At 60.7% G+C, this 1,276-nt stretch overlaps 1 protein-coding gene across 1 annotated transcript in view; it reads left to right on the forward strand.

Annotated features, from left to right (window-relative positions):
- Positions 1–1,097, forward strand: part of LOC113205276 (endocuticle structural glycoprotein SgAbd-3-like) — a 6,654-nt gene extending 5,557 nt beyond the window's left edge. The window contains exons 2-3 of the mRNA XM_052270140.1: positions 81–371; positions 889–1,097. Coding sequence (XP_052126100.1) covers positions 81–371; positions 889–1,041 — 444 coding nt within the window. The 3' untranslated portion in view covers positions 1,042–1,097. The remainder of the gene's footprint in view (positions 1–80; positions 372–888) is intronic.
- Positions 1,098–1,276: the final 179 nt, after the last annotated feature.

Genomic DNA, 1,276 nt, shown 5'->3' on the forward strand with positions numbered 1-1,276 from the left:
GAGAGAGAGAGAGAGAGAGAGAGAGAGAGAGAGAGAGAGAGAGAGAGAGAGACTCATGGGAGTGGTATACATGCACACAGGTGTGTCTGCTCGGCGCAGCGGTGCTGGCTGCGTGCAGCGCTGCCCCGCAGCTCGGCGCCCAGAAGCCCATCGCCATCGTCAGGCTGGACAGCGACATCAGCCCGGACGGCACCTTCTCCTACACCTACGAGACGGAGAACAGGATCTCGGCAAGCGCCCAGGGCCGGCCGGGCAACGGACCCCCCGGCGAGGAGGGCCAGGCCGTGCAGGGCCAGTTCTCCTTCGTGGCCGACGACGGCCAGACCTACTCCGTGCAGTACACCGCCGACGAGAACGGCTTCCTGCCCCAGGTCAGTACCGAGAGCCCAGGGTGAGGGGCGGGCGGGGCGCCGGGCGGGGTAGGCCGCCCCGTTGCACACGCGCGCTCGGCGGGGCTGCCCACCCATCGAGCTGCAGGCGCTCGGGTCCATTTGTGCCACGCCGAGTCCCGCCGCCACACCGAGCCCTCAAGCCACCCCACAGCGGGGGGGGGGGGCAGTAGACCACCAGCTGAGGCACCACTGTGCAGCGGCTTTGCCGTGGACATGAGACAAGGCACCCGGTCCCCCGCTTTTTGAGATCCTGTCTCGGGTCATCACATATCGAGCTGTCACAACCACATCCACTGCGATACCTAGTTGGGTGCAGCGTTACCACTATGTGCTCATGTCGTTCACAACGATATAATTTGTAGTGGAATAAATAATAAACGTGTTTTTTAGTCTTTCTTCAAAAAATGCCGCAAGAACGGTTTACAGACAAAGCAATCGTGTTTTTGGATCGTTCCCTCTGATGTCGTAAACTAATTCGGTTCCTGATGTTCCACAGGGCGCCCACCTGCCTACGCCGCCACCCCTCCCGGAGGCCATCGTCAGGTCGCTGCAGCAGCAGGGCCTCAACCCGGCCGACTACGGTGGAGCCGCGGGCGGTGCCGCGCCCAGGGCGCCGGCGTTCGGAGCTCCACCACGGCGCTTCGGCTGAGCATTGTACACACGACCACCTGCACAAATTGTAAATAATAAAAAAAGTAAAACAGAGAGGATGTTCCTGGATTGCGGTGCAGATAAGTGCAGAGTTCGGCAGCACCTTATTGTGGATTCGGGTCACATAAATCGATCGATAGATGGAGAGAGTAAGGGTCATGAGGGAGGAGCCGGGAGGAGCGGGGCACCAATGACAGAGAGAGAGCGAGAGAGCGAGAGAGCGAGATAGGGAG

The sequence above is a fragment of the Frankliniella occidentalis genome, unplaced genomic scaffold, assembly GCF_000697945.3.
Source record: "Frankliniella occidentalis isolate FOCC.00 unplaced genomic scaffold, Focc_3.1 Scaffold111, whole genome shotgun sequence".
Classification (NCBI taxonomy): domain Eukaryota; kingdom Metazoa; phylum Arthropoda; class Insecta; order Thysanoptera; family Thripidae; genus Frankliniella; species Frankliniella occidentalis.